The 16201-nt window shown below is 63.6% G+C and overlaps 1 protein-coding gene across 2 annotated transcripts in view; it reads right to left on the reverse strand.

Annotated features, from left to right (window-relative positions):
• Kcnq1 (potassium voltage-gated channel subfamily Q member 1) overlaps window positions 1-14939 on the reverse strand; it is a 285785-nt gene extending 270846 nt beyond the window's left edge. For both annotated transcript variants that reach the window (XM_042672583.1, XM_042672584.1), the window contains exon 1: window positions 14514-14939. In XM_042672583.1, the coding sequence (XP_042528517.1) occupies window positions 14514-14896 (383 nt within the window). In that variant the 5' untranslated portion in view covers window positions 14897-14939. The remainder of the gene's footprint in view (window positions 1-14513) is intronic.
• Between the last annotated feature and the right edge of the window lie 1262 nt (window positions 14940-16201).

The raw sequence follows: 16201 nt of genomic DNA on the forward strand, positions 1-16201 counted from the left end.
AGCCACACTGTGGGCAGAGGCACGGGGTGGGCAGCGAGGGAGGGCATGAAGTGGACAGCGCAGACTTCCTCAAGAATAACTGGACAGTCCTGTGACCTCAGCCCTGCCATCCAAGCCCAGATGACCCAGACGAGCACCTGCCTCTCACTGGTCCAAGCCTCAGAGACACAGATGTGTCGGCCGGGGCCCAGCCCAGCTCTCATCAGACCCTCAGCTGGCTGGGCTGCATGGCCGGACCAAGGCCAGCCCACAAGGCAGTGACGGCCGCAACTGTGTGCCAGGCACCTAGGGCCAGGACAAGCCTGCCTGCCTGCCAGCTTCCTTCCTTCATCCCTCCCTCCCTCCCCCTCCTTCCCTCCCTATCTCCTTCCCTCCCTTCCTCCCTCCCTCCCTTCTCTCCTTCCTTCCTTCCCTCCTCCCCTCCCTCCCTTCTTCCCTCCCTCCCTTCTTCTCTCCTTCCTTCCTTCCTTCGCTCCCTCCCTCCCTCCTTCCCTCCCTCCTCCCTCCCTCCCTCCTTCCCTCCCTCCCTTCTTCTCTCCTTCCTTCCTTCCCTCCTCCCCTCCCTCCCTCCTTCCCTCCCTCCCTTCTTCTCTCCTTCCTTCCTTCCCTCCCTCCTCCCCTCCCTCCCTCCTTCCCTCCCTCCCTTCTTCTCTCCTTCCTTCCCTCCCTCCTCCCTCCCTCCTTCCCTCCCTCCTTCCTTCCTGGAATAGAGGACCTATGGAGGAAGCACATCCCTCACTCTGCCCCCGTTGACAGAGAAGGCAGGAGATTCCCAGATCATTTCATCAATAGGTTGATGCCCCAAACAGGACCCACGCTGCAGCCCCAGGCCCATCTGTGGGGGCTGCGGGCACCCTCTGCCCAGCCTGCCTGAGCCGACATTTCCAGCAGCACCTGGAGGTCCCAGGCTGTGGGCCAGAGGCCAGTCACACTCCAGGAGCCTAGATACAGACTGCACGACTCTGCCCCCCGCAAAAAATGGGGAACCAACATGCTGGAACCCTGCCCATGGCTCGCCCTCTACCCTCAGACCCCCAAAGACAGTACCCAGGGCCCCTGAGGGCTGCCAGGCACAGATCGAGAGCCCTGCGGGGCCCAGTGTAGGCATGGCTGCTGGGACCAGCCTCAAGACCACTCACCTGCCCCACGTCCTGAACCAGACCTGATGACACTTCACCCAGAACTCTCACCCCCAAACCAGACTGATCACACCCACTTCACACCATAGTTCTCATCCCAAACCAGACTGATCACACCCATTTTACCCAAAGCTCTCACCCCAAACCAGACCAGATCACACCCACTTCACACCAGAGCTCTCACTCCAAACCAAACTAATCACACCCCCTTCACACCAGAGCTCTCACCCCAAACCAGACTGATCACACCCACTTCACACACAGCTCTCAACCCCAGACTGATCACTTCCACTTCACCTCAGAGCTCTCAACCCCAAACCAGACCAGATCACACCCACTTCACACCAGAGCTCTCAACCCCAAACCAGACTGATCACACCTACTTCACACCAGAGCTCTCACCCCAAACCAGACCAGATCACACCCACTTCACACCAGAGCTCTCACTCCAAACCAGACTGATCACACCCACTTCACACCAGAGCTCTCAACCCCAAACCAGACCAGATCACACCCCCTTCACCCCAGAGTTCTCAACCCAAACCAGACTGATCACACCCACTTCACACCAGAGCAATCACCCCCAAACCAGACTGATCACACCCACTTCACACCAGAGTTCTCAACCCCAAGCCAGACTAATCATACCCACTTCACACCAGGGCTCTCAACCCAAACCAGACTGATCACACCCACTTCACCCAGAGCTGTCAACCCCAAACCAGACCAGATCACACCCACTTCACACCAGAGCAATCACCCCAAACCAGACTGATCACACCCACTTCACACCAGAGTTCTCAACCCCAAGCCAGACTAATCATACCCACTTCACACCAGGGCTCTCAACCCAAACCAGACTGATCACACCCACTTCACCCAGAGCTGTCAACCCCAAACCAGACCAGATCACACCCACTTCACACCAGAGCAATCACCCCAAACCAGACTGATCACACCCACTTCACACCAGAGCAATCACCCCAAACCAGACTGATCACACCCACTTCACTCAGAGCTCTCAACCCCAAACCAGACCAGATCACACCCACTTCACACCAGAGCTCTCAACCCCAAACCAGACCAAATCATACCCACTTCACACCAGAGCTGTCAACCCCAAACCAGACCAGATCACACCCCCTTCACCCCAGAGTTCTCAACCCCAAACCAGACTGATCACACCCACTTCACTCAGAGCTCTCAACGTCAAACCAGACTGATCATACCCACTTCACCCAGAGCTGTCAACCCAAACCAGATCACACCCCCTTCACCCACAGCTCCCAACCCCAAATGAGACCAGATCAAACCCACTTCACACAGAGCTCTCAACCCAAACCAGACTGATCATACCCACTTCACACAGAGCTCCCAATCCAACATGTCAAGGAAATCAAGGCCCCCGAACCCTGCACAGGCTTTTGCTTTTGAATTTCTACTTATTCCCACAACAGTGCATCTGTATCACTGAAAACATACCATCGCCTCTAGACAGAAAACCTCCCAGAAAGAGGAGTGGCTCAGAGGCACAGGGCCTGCTGAGCAAGCCTGAGGCCTTGTGTTCAAACCCCAGTTCCTCCAAAGTAAAGAAATAAGCTTCATGTCAAGAAACCAGGGGCCACCACCTTGGACCCTTTGCACCCACTTTCTGAACCTTTCTGCACTGGCACCAGACACCTCCCAGAGTTAGCCCCACTTCCGGGTCAGTCAAACCCAGGCCCCTTCTGATCGTTTCAAAGTGTCCCTCCTGTGCCCTCCTGTCCAGGCCCCTCTGTTCCCACTGGTGACATCCAGTGCCCACGGTGCTGTCCTGTGACAACAGGGGGCGGTCATCAGAGTTCCGCTGTGCAAGGAACCCCAGCCCAGGCACTGCTCACACCCAGAGAGACACGTCCGTCTGACCTTCTGGCTGACGCGTGCATGTGACACCCACAGCGGCCCCTGCCATCACACAAGACCCTGGCTGGCAGTTTCAGCCCCGAGCTGTGCCAGGGAGTGAGCAGGGCACATACAAAAGGTGCAGACCTAGGCCTGGGTGTGTGAGAACCCCTGATGGGCCACCAGCCCAGCCTGGCACACCCCACGCCTGCTCAGAGCACGCCCCACACCAACAGCCCCCGTCCCCCGCCCCAACGAGGCTGGATGACCCGAGGCTGCCTGCCTGTGCCGGGCGGCGTGACTTTGAGGTGGCAGGCAGACCGCCAGCGAGGCCCTGATAAGCGCTGGGGGGGAGGGGAGGAGAGGAGGGGGGGGGCAGGGCCTGCTTCAGAAGAGGCCAGCAAAGCCGCAGAGCCCCCGCCCCTGTGCCAAGGACAGCCAGAACATTCCAGCCCTCGCCAGGGAGGTGCTGCACCTCCCTAGGGCCCTAGCCAGGACCTTGAGCAGTCCCCAGCCCAGGCAGAGCGGGCAAACCTCTCCCCTCAGAGCACCGCCCCAGCCCCGCTCAAAAGGCGCTGTGTCCCTCCCTCCCGTTCTACCTGCAGGCACAACAAGGTGTGGATTAGGTGCGAGGGGGGCGGGGAGGTCAACAGGTGACCCGCGGTGACTGCCCCACAAGCACGGCCACACTTCCGACAAAGGCAAACCAGAGACCCCGGGGACCCCCATCTCCCTGGAGCCCCCCCATCTCCCCACAACCCCCCACCTCCCTGATCCCCCCATCTCTGTCCAGGGCCCTTCACAGCCTCCACTACCCTGGGCCACCCCACAGCCTCCACCCCTGTCCCCCAGGGCCCAGCCCCAGGAAAGGATCCGAGTGCCAGGGGCTCAGCTCTGCTCACCCCCCCCCCCCGCTGTCCTACAGGGGGCTCCCCCCCCGTCCTGTGCTGTCCTACAGGGGGCTCCCCGTCCTGTGCTGCGCTCTGCAGCCCTGCCCCCTCCGCTCTCTACAAGATTGCTGTTCCTGCTGGCACCACCCAGTCTCTCCTCACCTTCCACCCCTCCCCCTGCTGGTCTGGTTTGGGGGGGGGGTGTCTCCTGGGGCCTTGGAAGCCCTCTGCCCAGGCCCAGGCAGAGGTGTTCAGGGGCAGGGTGGTGTGAGAAGCGCCCCTCGGGTGGGAGCAGAGGGTGTGGACGCCATTCCCACCCATGGTTCTGCAAGGCGGGGGCCACAGTGGGGCCACAGTGGGGGCCAGGGAGGGAGGGAGTCAAGGGAAGGAGCGGCCGGGCTGGGCCCCGAGGCCCTCAGCATCCAACCCATCCTCGGCCCGGCCTGCCCGCGGGGCAGGGGCACCATGGCCAGCCGGCCACACCCACATCCATCAGCTGAGTTCAAGCCACCAGGAGGTCCCCACGCTGACCACAGACACGCCCTTCCCAGCCCCCAGCACGGCTCCCAGTCAGCCCAGGGCCAGCCGCGGCCATGGACGCCGGTGAGGAGCGGTGTGTGAGGAGCGTGAGGAGCAGCGTGCCCCGGGGCCGCGGGGTGGGAAGCGGCGGTGCCCAGGCCCCTCAGACCCCGCTCACGGGGGGTTCTTCCTCTCCCGTGGCCTGGGGGTTCTGGAGTTCTGAGCGGTGACGCGCGGACCTGGTCTGGCCTGGGCCAGGATGCGCAGGAGCGGCAGCAGCACGGCCGATGGGCCGCCAGGGTGGGCGGTGGCAGTGCCACCGAGAGCTGCCAGGCCGGCTCCGACTCGGAGGATGACAAGGCTGCCCGCTGGGCGCTGCGCTGGGATGGCGGGAAACACCGCAGGGCCACGCGGCTGGCCCACACCGCTCCTCCCTGGCCCACAGCTCCCCGGACAAGGAAGAAACCTCACGGCTCCTTGCTAAACCAGTCCTCCCACCTGGCTGGCGCGACCCACCGCAGCCACGCCCGGCGCGGACAGCGGGTCTGGAGGAGGGGACCCGGCTCCGATTCCACTCGCCCCGACCATCCAGCTGAGGGAGAGGAGGGAGAGGCAAGAAGCAGCCTCACCACACCCTCCCGCTCGGGGGGGGGGATGGGGGGACGGGGGGCAGCAGGGGACAGCCTGGGTGAAAGGGCGGCCCCGGCCGCCTCCCCACTGCCCTGGACACACGGGCCGGCCATGCGCCAGAGCCACAGACTGCTATCCTCGACCAGAGGCGAGCACGGGAGGGGAGTGTGCACGCGTGTGCACACACACACAGGCACGCACGCATACACACACACACACAGAGGAACAAAAGCCATATCAAAGACTCCTGCAACTCCTTTCCTGGAAACAGGTGAGGGCCCTGAGCTCCTGAGGCCTGTAAGCAGAACCGCTGTGGGTGGGAGGAAGGAGAGAAAGAAGAGGAGGAAGGAGAGAGAAGAGGAGGAAGGAGAGAGAAGAGGAAGAAGAGAGAGAAGAGGAGGAGAGAGAAGAGGAAGGAGAGAAGAGGAAGAGAGAGAAGAGGAGGAAGGAGAGAGAAGAGGAGGAAGGAGAGAGAAGAGGAAGAAGAGAGAGAAGAGGAGGAAAGAGAGAGAAGAGGAAGGAGAGAGAAGAGGAAGAAGAGAGAGAAGAGGAGGAAGGAGAGAGAAGAGGAAGGAAAGAGGAGGAAGGAGAGAGAAGAGGAGGAAGGAGAGAAAGAAGGAGGAAGGAGAGAGAGAAGAGGAGGAAGGAAGGAAGGGGGAGAGAGAGAGAAAGTGCAGGAGGAAGGGGGAGGAGAAAGAAGAAGGGGAAAGAGGAAGGAAAAAGCGAAGGGGGGAGGAGGGAGGGCGGGGAGGGGAGGACGGTCCCCACCCGCGCCCTGTGTGCTCCCCGTGGTGGGGTACAGTCTGCCCACTCCAAAGGCAGCCAGGGACAGGAAGGGCTTCTGGAACTTGAGAGACAGCGGGCGGGGGGGGGGGGGGGCACAATGGCCCCGCCGAGCCCTTTCCCCAGGTTTTGGGAGGGGTGGGACCGGACCCCACTTGTGGGTTCTGGGGTGAGGGCCGTGCCACGTGACACGTAACCTTGGCAGGGATCTTTTCTAAGATAGAGTTCCCACTCGACTCCCTTCCAGCCTCGACCTCAGTCTGCACCCATGGTATCTCCCTCCCTCGCTCCAGGAAGCAGAGGCCCTGAGGCTGGCTGAGTCCCCGACGCTCCTGCCTCGGCCTGCGGTCAGGGCCAGTGTCACATGTGTCCTCTGTGCCCCGCCCCGGGTGAGCCCCCGCCCCGGGCCCCCACACACCCCGCACCCGGGCCAGGGCCGGGGAGGCGTTGGTGAGGGCCTGTGTGTGTCTGCTCCACGCACACAGAACAGTCTGCCAAGGAACCGAGGGCGTCTGAGATCTGTCTGATGGGGAGCTAGGGAAGCATCACCCCAGATTCCTTCCGTCTCTGCCCTCTGCCCGGGCCCTCAATCCTCAGTGCTCGCACAACTGGAGTCTTGCAGTTGGCAAGCTTTGCCTTGAGTCTCCGAGATGACGCCCTGGTCCTGGGCGGGCTGGGGTGCCCCGACCCCAGGACCCTGTGTCCAGACAGGTTCTGGAGAGGTTGGCCCCAAAGTTCTGGCCTCCCCGGGGACCCGACGCAGCTTCTTCAGACACTGGAGGAATGGGCAGACCCTGAAGGAGGACACGTGCCTACCGGGTCACCCGGGTCACCGGGTCACACGGGGGCGTGCCAGGCCAGGGTCGCCCATCCTCTCCCGCAGTGGTAAGGCTTCGCCCTCGGTCACAGGGCGTGCAGACTTGGGGGGCTGAGGCCCCCCACTTGCTTTGACCACTCTGGCTGGCTGTGCCAGCCGCAGCCCTGCTGGGGCACATCTACCGGTGGACTGCGGCCCTGCGGTGCGCTCATCGTGAGTGGAGGTCAGGTGAGCGAGCAGGCTGCACTGTGGTACTTCAGGAGAGGACAATGTAAGCAGTGCAGTATGGGTATTTCAGGATGAGAGAACAAGCGAGCAGGTTGCATTACGGAGGAAAGGAGACAGGCATCATTTCAAGAAAACCCTCAGCGAAAGAAGTACTGGTGCCAGGTGCTGGTGGCTCCCATCTGTCATCCTAGCTACTCAGGAGGCTGAGATCTGAGGATCATGGCAAAGAAGGGAGGGGAGGAGAGGGGAGAAGAGAGGAGGGGAGAAGACAGGAGGGGAGGGGAGGACCAATGAAACAAAGAACTGGAATTTTGGAAAAATTAACAAGTCTTCAGCTAGATGAACCAAGAAAATAAGGAGACCCAAGCCGGGCACCGGTGGCTCGTGTCTGTCATCTTAGCTACTCAGGAGGCTGAGATCTGAGGATCACAGCTCAAAGCCAGCCTGGGCAGGAAAGTCTATGAGACTCTTATCCCCAATAAAAACCACTAGAAAACCAGAAGTGGCGCTGTGGCTCAAGCAGTAGAGCGCTCACCTTGAGCTGAAGAGCACAGGGACAGCGCCCAGGCCCAGAGTTCAAACCCCACAACCGACAAAAAAAAAAAAAAGAAGAAGAAGAAGAAGAAAAAGAAAATAAGGAGACCCAAATAAATCAGAACTAAAAAAGGATCACTAGGGCCGATTACTGACATATACTTTGTACATCAACAATTTGGAAAATTCACAGGGGAAAAAATGAATAAATTCCTGAATACATACAACCTACCAAAATCAGAGACCTGGAAAATCTGAACAGACCACTAAAGAGATTGAATCAATACAGAAAAGCTGAAGACTGGGTGGCTCAGGCCTGTAATCCCAGATACTTAGGAGGTAAAGACTGGCAGGATCAGGGCAAGAGGTCAGCCCACCAAAGTTAGTGAGCCCCATCTCAACAACCAAGATGGGTGTGGTAGTATCAACCTGTGATTCCAGCTACACAGCAGGCGCAGGCAGGAGCATCACAGTCCAGTATGGCAAATAGGGCCTAAGTGACAGAGCGCCTGCAAGCCCAAGGCCCCGAGTCCTAGTCCCAGTCCTTCTGAGATAGAAGGCTGGGGGTGGCAGGAAGGGCACTGGTACATCTCGACAATCTTCATGATAAGAAAGTAAAAGACCTCCTATAATTAGGTTTGGAGAGAAAGTCCTCAAAACAACAGAAGTCACGGGTGACACACAGCCAGAAAGCAGCAGCAACCGCCACCAGGGTGGAGGCAGCGGTGCTGTCAGCCCAGCGGGGAAGGAGAGGAGAGGAGGCAGCCACGCAGCCCCCGCGGGGAGGAGGGGGGCAGCCACGCAGCCCCTGCGGGGAGGAGAGGAGGCAGCCCCGCAGCCCCTGCCTGCGGGGAGGAGAGGGGAAAGCCACGCAGCCCCTGCGGGGAGGAGAGGGGGCAGCCACGCAGCCCCTGCCTGTGGGGAGGAGAGGAGGCAGCCACGCAGCCCCTGCCTGCGGGGAGGAGAGGAGGCAGCCACGCAGCCCCTGGGGGGAGGAGAGGGGAAAGCCACGCAGCCCCTGCAGGGAGGAGAGGAGGCAGCCACGCAGCCCCTGCAGGGAGGAGAGGAGGCAGCCACGCGGCCTGCCCGCGGGGAGGAGAGGAGGCAGCCACGCGGCCTGCCCGCGGGGAGGAGAGGAGGCAGCCACGTGGCCTGCCCGCGGGGAGTAGAGGAGGCAGCCACGCGGCCCCTGCGGGGAGGAGAAGAGGCAGCCACGCAGCCTCTGCCTGCGGGGAGGAGAGGAGGCAGCCACGCAGCCCCTGCGGGGAGGAGAGGGGGCAGCCACGCAGCCTGCCCGCGGTGGCACACACCGAAAAACGTAAACACAACACCGAACACCTGCTGAAATGACTCAATGTGTGCATCTGCAGAACAAAAACCAACACGCGGAAACCAGCGCGTCGACACCAGTAGCTCTTTTACACGCCCATCACTAATCTGTTGAGCGTAACAGCAAGAAAACCACCCTGCTCTGAATAGCAGTACACCAAGAAAATATGTCATTGCTTCCACAATGGATGCTACAAGTTGTAAGGAAATTGAAGAGGATACACACACACACACACACACACACGCACCACGTTCGTGGATTAGAAAAACACAGTTAAAATGTCATTACTATTCAGAAAGATATACAGATTCAATAGAATTCCTATCAAATTACCAATGGTATTAGTCACAGAACTAAAAAAAAGTAAAAAATTATATGGAATCACAAAAATCCTGAATGACTACATCAATCCTGAGAAAAAGCTAGTAACATTAGAATACTCAACTTTGAAACATGCTACAAAGTTACAGTAACCTAAACAGCATGGTGCGCTCTTGCTCACGCTCTCTCTACACACACACACACACACACACACACACACACACACACAGATGCAACAGCTAATAAACCCAAGTGTTTACAGCCAACTGCTTTTTGACAAACGTTAAAGGAAAAAGAAGTCTCCTCCACTTTTCATGTGATAGCCACATGCAAATTTTAAAAAAACTAGACTTTCACTATAAAAAAAAAAAATCGATTCAAAATGGACCAATGACTGAAATGCAAGACATGAATCTATCAAATGACAAGACGAAATCGTGGGGAAAATGCTTCCGGCATTGGTCCGGGTACAAGGCTTGGGCAGCAAAAGGAAGAGGAGACAAACGCAAAGGGAACAGAGTCTAAGAGCACAGAGCTGAGGACGAGAGCCCAGCCCTGGAAGGGGGAGTATGTGCCGCCATTCCTCCAACCACGGACGGACTCCTGGCAGGTGCACACGTCTCGGCTCAAGCAAGACGCAGCCATTCGATTTTAGAGTGGTCGGGCTCCACAGTGGTGGCCGACGTCCCCGGCCATCAGACGTGTGTCCAAACCACAGCGAGCCGGGCCTCTCAGCCCCGACCCCCACCCAGCCCCGCCAGAGCCTTCCCTCCCCCCTCCCCCCAGAACCCAAGCAGGCAGGGTCTGAGGACCGCCCTGGACACCCGGGGGCTGGGGCTCTGCCCTGACTCTCCTGGCTCAGGAATGTGCCGGATAAAAATACCCACGGGCAGATGTCATCAGACCCAGGCGGCCAGGCTGCAGCAGATCAAGCTGCGGCCGCGGCAGCGGAAAGAGATTGGGGGGGGGGGCAAGAAGGGCCTCCACGCCACCCAGGCCTGAATCCCCCGAAGTGCCAGTCAGCTCAGGCGGCACTGTCCCCCAGGCCCTGAAATGCCCAGGGACACAGAGAGGAGCGCACAGTTACACGGGCACAGCACCGGAGCCGGCGGCGGCATGGGGAGGGGGCTCCGAGCGCGGAGCTGGCCAGCTGGGGAAAAGCAGCATCGCTCTGCGGAGAGGGCCTCCTGGAGGAGGCGTTCCCTGTGCGGAGCCCACGCTGCCGCGCTGGGAACTGGGACTGTGGGCAGAGGAAGCAGCCGAACCGAGGGGCAGCACAGACAGCGCCTGGTGTGCCAGTCCCGGGCAGAGGCGGCCGGGCTGGTCGGTGCCCCCGCCTCGGGAAGCAGCTGGCTCCTCCTTCTAGAACAAGCAGCAGCCCAGACGCCCCGCTCCTCCGCAGGAAGATGCGGGGAGCCCACTGGGGGGGGGGGGGCGGGCTGTGCGGCGGCCGTGATGTCGGGGCAGGGAAGGAGCCCCAGCCTTGGCTCCCACGGCTGCCAGGCCTTGGACGGGGACCGGCCAGCCCGGGCCTGGCAGACACAGACGTGCCAGCCACGGCAGGCCCTCAGCAGAGGCCGTGGACCCCGCTCCCCCCCTCCCTGCGTCCCCTCCAACTTCGCCAAGCCCTGGGGGGGCTTCCACTGTCTCCTGAAATCTGGGCAGCTCACCCTCAGCAGGGAGGCAGCGATGGCTGCCGCTCGGAGGGGCAGAGCAGACCGTCCAGCCTCAGGCCCACAGGGGTGAGGCAGGGCCCTGGTGCCCGGGCTGCCCCTTGGAAGGCAGGCATGCCAGGGTCCGGCTCCGCCCTACAAGGCTCCTGGGCCTCAGCCTTGCTGGGCCTGGGCCTGGGGGCAGGCCCTCCGCCCACTGGGCCCCCACCTCCCGCTCCCCGCGAAGGCTGTCTGGTCATCTAACTGGTAACATGCCGAGGGGAGGCATGCCGTGTGGAGAACAGCACATCCCGACACGGGGCTGGGCATGAGGGGTCTCCCGAGAGCCCAGGCTCAGGAAGGAGTCCCAGAGGAAATCCGGGTTTATCCACACCCAGGCCCGGGACAGAGGAGGGAGCCGAGGGGACGGGAGAGCGATGAGGACCACTGAGGCGCCGTGGCCCCCTCGGCTCTCCACCCTCTCGGGGCCCTTCTGTAGGACAGAGGCCCAGGGCCCACCCTGGGCACTGGCACCGGGGCCCAGGCAGGTGGTGGCCAGTCCTGTGCCTGGCCTCTGCTCCTGGAAAGTGGGCAGACAGGCCTGGTAAACCTCCACATCCAGGTGCAAGACCCATCAATGATTAACACGCTGCATGGTGCCAAAGCCATGAGAACTGGGCATAGTCAGCCAGGCAGGCAGAGAGGGGGGCACAGGAGGGCCAGGCTGAGGTGGGGGGAGGGAGGCAGGAGGGCCAGGCTGTGGGGGACAGGAGGGCCAGGCTGTGGGGACAGGAGGGCCAGGCTGAGGGGGACAGGAGGGCCAGGCTGAGGGGGACAGGAGGGCCAGGCTGAGGGGGACAGGAGGGCCAGGCTGAGGGGGACAGGAGGGCCAGGCTGAGGGGGACAGGAGGGCCAGGCTGAGGGGGACAGGAGGGCCAGGCTGAGGGGGACAGGAGGGCCAGGCTGAGGGGGACAGGAGGGCCAGGCTGAGGGGGGGGAGGGCCAGGATGAGGGGGGGAGGGCCAGGCTGAGGGGGGGGAGGGCCAGGATGAGGGGGGGAGGGCCAGGCTGAGGGGGGGGGGAGGGCCAGGTTGTGGGGACAGGAGGGCCAGGCTGTGGGGACAGGAGGGCCAGGCTGAGGGGGGGAGGGAGGCAGGAGGGCCAGGCTGAGGGGGACAGGAGGGCCAGGCTGTGGGGGACAGGAGGGCCAGGCTGAGGGGGGGGGGGAGGGCCAGGATGAGGTGGGGGGAGGGCCAGGCTGTGGGGACAGGAGGGCCAGGCTGAGGTGGGGGGAGGGAAGCAGGAGGGCCAGGCTGTGGGGGACAGGAGGGCCAGGCTGAGGGGGGGAGAGGGAGGCAGGAGGGCCAGGCTGTGGGGGACAGGAGGGCCAGGCTGTGGGGACAGGAGGGCCAGGCTGAGGGGGGGGAGGGCCAGGCTGAGGGGGGGGAGGGCCAGGCTGAGGGGGGGAGGGCCAGGCTGAGGGGGGGGAGGGCCAGGCTGAGGGGACAGGAGGGCCAGGCTGAGGGGGGGAGGGCCAGGCTGAGGGGGGGAGGGCCAGGCTGAGGGGGGGAGGGCCAGGCTGAGGGGGGGGAGGGCCAGGCTGAGGGGGGGGGAGGACCAGGCTGAGGGGACAGGAGGGCCAGGCTGAGGGGACAGGAGGGCCAGGCTGAGGGGGGGGAGGGCCAGGCTGAGGGGGGTGAGGGCCAGGCTGAGGAGGGGGGGGAGGGCCAGGCTGAGGGGGGGGAGGGACAGGCTGAGGGGGGGAGGGACAGGCTGGGGGGGGGAGGGAGGCAGGAGGGCTGGGCTGCTAGGTTGGGTTTGAGAGCCGGGAGCTGGGCCCTCTCCCTCAAGTCCCTTTTCTCCGCCACAACCTGGATCCAGCCCAAGCATCTCAGCACACACACGGGTGCCAGCTGGATGTCCGTCCTTCACCCGGGCTAAGGCCAGTGACAAGGTCACTAGAGCCCTTAGGTCCAGCCAGGGGTTCCCTGAACCCCCGCACCCTCAAGTCTAGGATTAGAGCTGCCCTGTGGGGCTGCAAAGGATGCTGGCAGAGGGCTGAGGAGAGGGGCCAAGGCTGGGGCCGGAAGGGCAGAGCCCGGGTGCTGACCCTGCCCCCCCCAGCCAGGGACGCCGCACAGACACAGGAAAAGCCCGTCTCCTTGGACCAGAGCAGGGCTTCCCCGAGGGAGAACAGGATGTCCGGGTCTGCGTCCTCATGTCCAACTCTCACCTCCAGCCCCTGGTGTGCACATGCGTGTATGCACACGCACACACACACACAGGCCCAGATTCCATCGGACTTTGTGTCTCACCACATCTCACCTGTGACTTCTGAGAGCAGTGGGGCAGCGCTGTCCCCAGGCCTGCCTCCCCCCCCCCCCCCCCCCCCCGCCCACAAGGCCGCGGCTGGGCTGGAGTCTCTCAGCAGATCCCACCCACAGGCCAAGTGTCTCAACCAGAGACTGGTTTGTGGGTCACGTGTTGTCACGGGGTAGACCTCTTCCCAAGCCCCAGGTAAACTGCACATTCCACATGGCCCCGGTCCATCTGCACCCCCAAACCCACAGCGGGGATATTCCTGACGACGTCTCATGCATGCCACCCCTACAGCGGGGCAGAGCTCAGAGCTGGGCAGACTGGGGAGGCAGCCCTGGCACCAGCACCGTTCCACACCAGAGGGGCCCAGGATGCCACTCCTAGAAGCCGCCCAGGCCCTGCGGCTCCCAGCTGCCCCGGAGGCTGGGCAAACTTCCGAGGGCTGAACAATCCCATTCAGGAAGAGAGCAGTGTAAGCAGGGACTTCCTCCGGGGCGGGGCGCGGCGAGCCCTCTTCCTCGCCGGCCACCCCGGCCGCCGGCCGGCCAGGGGCTTTGGTGACTGACCGCCGTCTGCACCTCCAGGAGGTCCTCACCAGGCGGACGGGCTCCTGGGCAGAGGTAGCAGACAGGACGCAGCTGGTGGCCGGCCATGCCCCCATCCGTGCGCCTCAGGAAGAAGGTTTGGCACAGTGGCAATCGCACTGCCGTCTGAGGCCTTGGGAGACCCCTCGGGGTCAGTGCACCCAAGACCCTAAACCCTGAGAACACCCGGTGCTGGGTGGCCACAGGTAGGGCCCCTCTCTCCCCGTCCCCCAGAGACCCAGACCCAGGAGGAGCAGGGCCAGCTGCAGTGCTGGGGGGAGAACAGGACGAAAGCCATGGTCAGCTGGGGGGGGGGGGGCGTGCCCGAGCCTTGTGCTTCCTGCCTCCATCCACAACGCAAAAGGAGGGAGATCACCTGCCCTGCTGCGGCCTGGGGCCACTGACGCGTCCCTGCTGCGGCCTGGGGCCACTGACGCGTCCCTCGGACGAGGGCTACGCTCAGGGGAAGCAACAGGGAGGCCACCCCACTCCACCCCCGAAACAACCCACCAAGGGGTCCTCCAAATCAGATCTGGCAAGTTACCGAGGCGCGGCCTCCCCGGAGGCTTCCTGTGCTCAGGCCCTCCAGCAGTGCAGAGCCGGGCGCGGCTGCGGTGTGCGCGCTGAATGGGGGCCACCTGATCGGCCGCAGCGCCAGGTGCAGCGCGGCCTGGCCCCGCTGTGTGCAGGAGCCGCAGCTGCTCCCGGGAGGCCCGCGAGCCGGACCCGAACCCGCCCCAGCTGCGTCCACCTGCCGGCCCCGGCCCCCGCCCCGCGCCCCGGGGACAGCGGGGTCCCGGCGTGCGCGCCCCCAGGCCCGCCCCGGGGAAGGCATCGCGCGGGGACCCAGCGCCCCGCGCCCCCCGCCGGCGACCCCGACACTCACACGGCGAAGTGGTAGACGAAGCACCTCCAGCCGGTGGGGCGCTCCAGGAAGTTGTAGACGCGGCCCTGGACGTGCGTGCGCGCGAGCAGCGGGCGGCGCGCGCTGTAGATGGAGACGCGCGGGTCGAGGCTCACGGGCGGCCGCGGGCCGGGGTCCGGGGCGCGGGGCGCGGCGGGGGGCGCGGCGGGGGGCGCCGGCCCCGAGCCGCCCGGGGCCGCCACGGGCGCGTAGAGCGCGCCGCCGCCCGCGGGGCCGCCCTCCGCCAGCTCCAGCGAGAACGGGCACTTCTTGGCCGGGCCCGCGCTGCCCCGCCGGGCGCCCAGCAGGCGGCCCCAGCCCCCGCGCTTCCTCTCGGCCCTGGGCGGGGAGGAGGCCGCGGCCATGGCGAGGAGGCAGGCCCGGGACCGGACGGGCGGCGGTGCCGACACCCCGACACCCGGAGCTGTGGCCGAGGCGGGCGCCGGGCACGGCTTGGCGGGGACGCGGCCCGCCCTTCCCGGGGGCGGGGCGGGGCCTGACGGGGCGGCCCCCTGGGGCCCGCGGGGCCCGCCCCGCGCCCCGCCCCGGCGCCCAGGTCCGAGCCCACCTGTGGGCGCGCGCCCCAAGCCACCTGCTCCGCCCCGCCCTGCGCCCCTCTCCCTTCCGCCCCGCCTGCCGTCCGCGCCCCGTTGCCTGCCCGAAGCCCACCCCGGCTGCGGCTGAGTCCCCCTACCACACTAGGGAGCAAGGCCCGAGGCCGACAGGTGCGGCCCGTGCTGGAGGGGCCCAGCCTGCTGGCGCGCGGCACCCACTTTTCTTCCCTCTGAGCCACCCTGGAAAGGGGCTGAGAGGCAAGGAGGACAGAGGGGCGCCGCCGGGACGCGGGGAGCACCCCCTGGGTCCCGGATTTGCTGGGAGGTGGGGCCGGGTCCGCTCCAGGGCCGTTCGTGGGAAAGCTGTGACGGGGGGAGGGCGCGCGGGACCGGGACGCAGCTCCTGTCCGCAGCCTCCAACCTGGCGGGCCTGCTTCACAGGGGTGAATGACAGCGGAGCAGGAAGGTCTGGGCAGCTCCCCTGAGCTCTGTGCCTCAGCCGGCGGGGGACAGCAGACGGAAAAGACCCCCCCTTCACTACCCACCACACCCCAAAGGAACCGCGCATCTGCACCTCCATAGCCAAGGGGACCCTGGGCTCCCACATGCGGGTTAAGAGGAAGCCACGCAGGTTCTGTAAGGAAGGGGGGATCCCCAAGAAACAGTAGGAAAAGAAACCAGAGAAACACTGTGGGGAGAGTAAACGGTAAGTAACAAATGCAAGAGCAAAGGCCCTGTCACCCATACACAAAGCCCCGTAAACCCAGGTGAAGAACAGGACAGAGAAACCCTGGTGAAAGTAGACAGAAGACATGAACAGTGCATGGGGAAAGAGGTCTGTGGCCTTTGCCAGTTAAGGGCGGTGGGGAGAAAAGCCCAGGCTCCTCACAACAAGAAAAATGCAAATGAAAAGTACAGGCTGATACCATTGCTCTCCTATCTGATTGGCAGCAGCCCAGCGTCCGACGGCACAATCGGTGGGAGAGGCAGGGTGGCAGGCGCTTGCCTCGTCACCACGGGAAGGGAATTCTGGCAATATTAGCAAAAGCGCATGTGCCCTTTGACCTGGAAATCCCACTGCCAGGAACTAACCCCAAGATGCCAGAGGAAAGTAGA

Source organism: Dipodomys spectabilis, unplaced genomic scaffold (genome assembly GCF_019054845.1).
Source record: "Dipodomys spectabilis isolate Male_0828 unplaced genomic scaffold, ASM1905484v1 ptg000728l, whole genome shotgun sequence".
NCBI classification, from domain to species: domain Eukaryota; kingdom Metazoa; phylum Chordata; class Mammalia; order Rodentia; family Heteromyidae; genus Dipodomys; species Dipodomys spectabilis.